This window comes from Mandrillus leucophaeus, unplaced genomic scaffold, assembly GCF_000951045.1.
Source record: "Mandrillus leucophaeus isolate KB7577 unplaced genomic scaffold, Mleu.le_1.0 Scaffold8, whole genome shotgun sequence".
Taxonomy (NCBI): domain Eukaryota; kingdom Metazoa; phylum Chordata; class Mammalia; order Primates; family Cercopithecidae; genus Mandrillus; species Mandrillus leucophaeus.
In genome coordinates, this window is record NW_012108696.1 from 1013896 (window position 1) to 1014560 (window position 665).

General features: G+C 50.8%; 1 protein-coding gene across 1 annotated transcript in view; it reads left to right on the forward strand.

The window, feature by feature from the left end:
• The window catches only part of TJP3 (tight junction protein 3), a 40460-nt gene that overhangs the window by 32613 nt on the left and 7182 nt on the right, over positions 1–665 (forward strand). Inside the window, exon 15 of the mRNA XM_011967340.1 lies at positions 368–463. Within this exon, the coding sequence (XP_011822730.1) occupies positions 368–463 (96 nt within the window). The remainder of the gene's footprint in view (positions 1–367; positions 464–665) is intronic.

Here is a 665-nt window from a genome sequence, read left to right on the forward strand (position 1 = left end):
ACAAACACAAGCTGTGGGCCAGATGTGGCCCTCAGGTTGTAGTCTCCTGACCTATGAGTTAGCTAGGTTCAACTGCTAAAAGAGACCCTACAGCCAGGGAGAAAGGAAATGAAGGCTGGAGAGGGGCTTATTCCTGCCCTTGAAGGCGGAACCCAGAAATGCACACATCAGTTCTGCTTGTGTTCCTTTGGCCACATGGCCATCCTAGCTGCAAGGGATACTGGGAGATGTAGTCTTTGGCTGGGCAGCTATGGTCCTAGCTAAATAGGCTGTTTACTATAAGGAAGTGGAGGGGTTTGTACAACACACTAGCTGTCTTTAACCGCAAATGGGACCCTGATTCTTTTACTGTGTCTCTGCCCCTCAGCCAGTTTCAAGCGGCCGGTGGTGATCCTGGGACCTGTGGCCGACATTGCTATGCAGAAGTTGACTGCTGAGATGCCTGACCAGTTTGAAATCGCGGGTGAGACTCCAGATCCCCTGGAAACCTCGTTGATGAATCGTTTCACGACTGGTTTTTTGTGGGGGGTGGGCGGAGAGTCAGAATAATGACGGCAAATAAGAAGCAGATGGGCCACCAGTGCCCCCTCCAATACCCAAGCCAGATAGCCTCAATCCATCTTGGCACCGTTTGTCTGGATAGAACCTCCACATCCTTTTTTTTT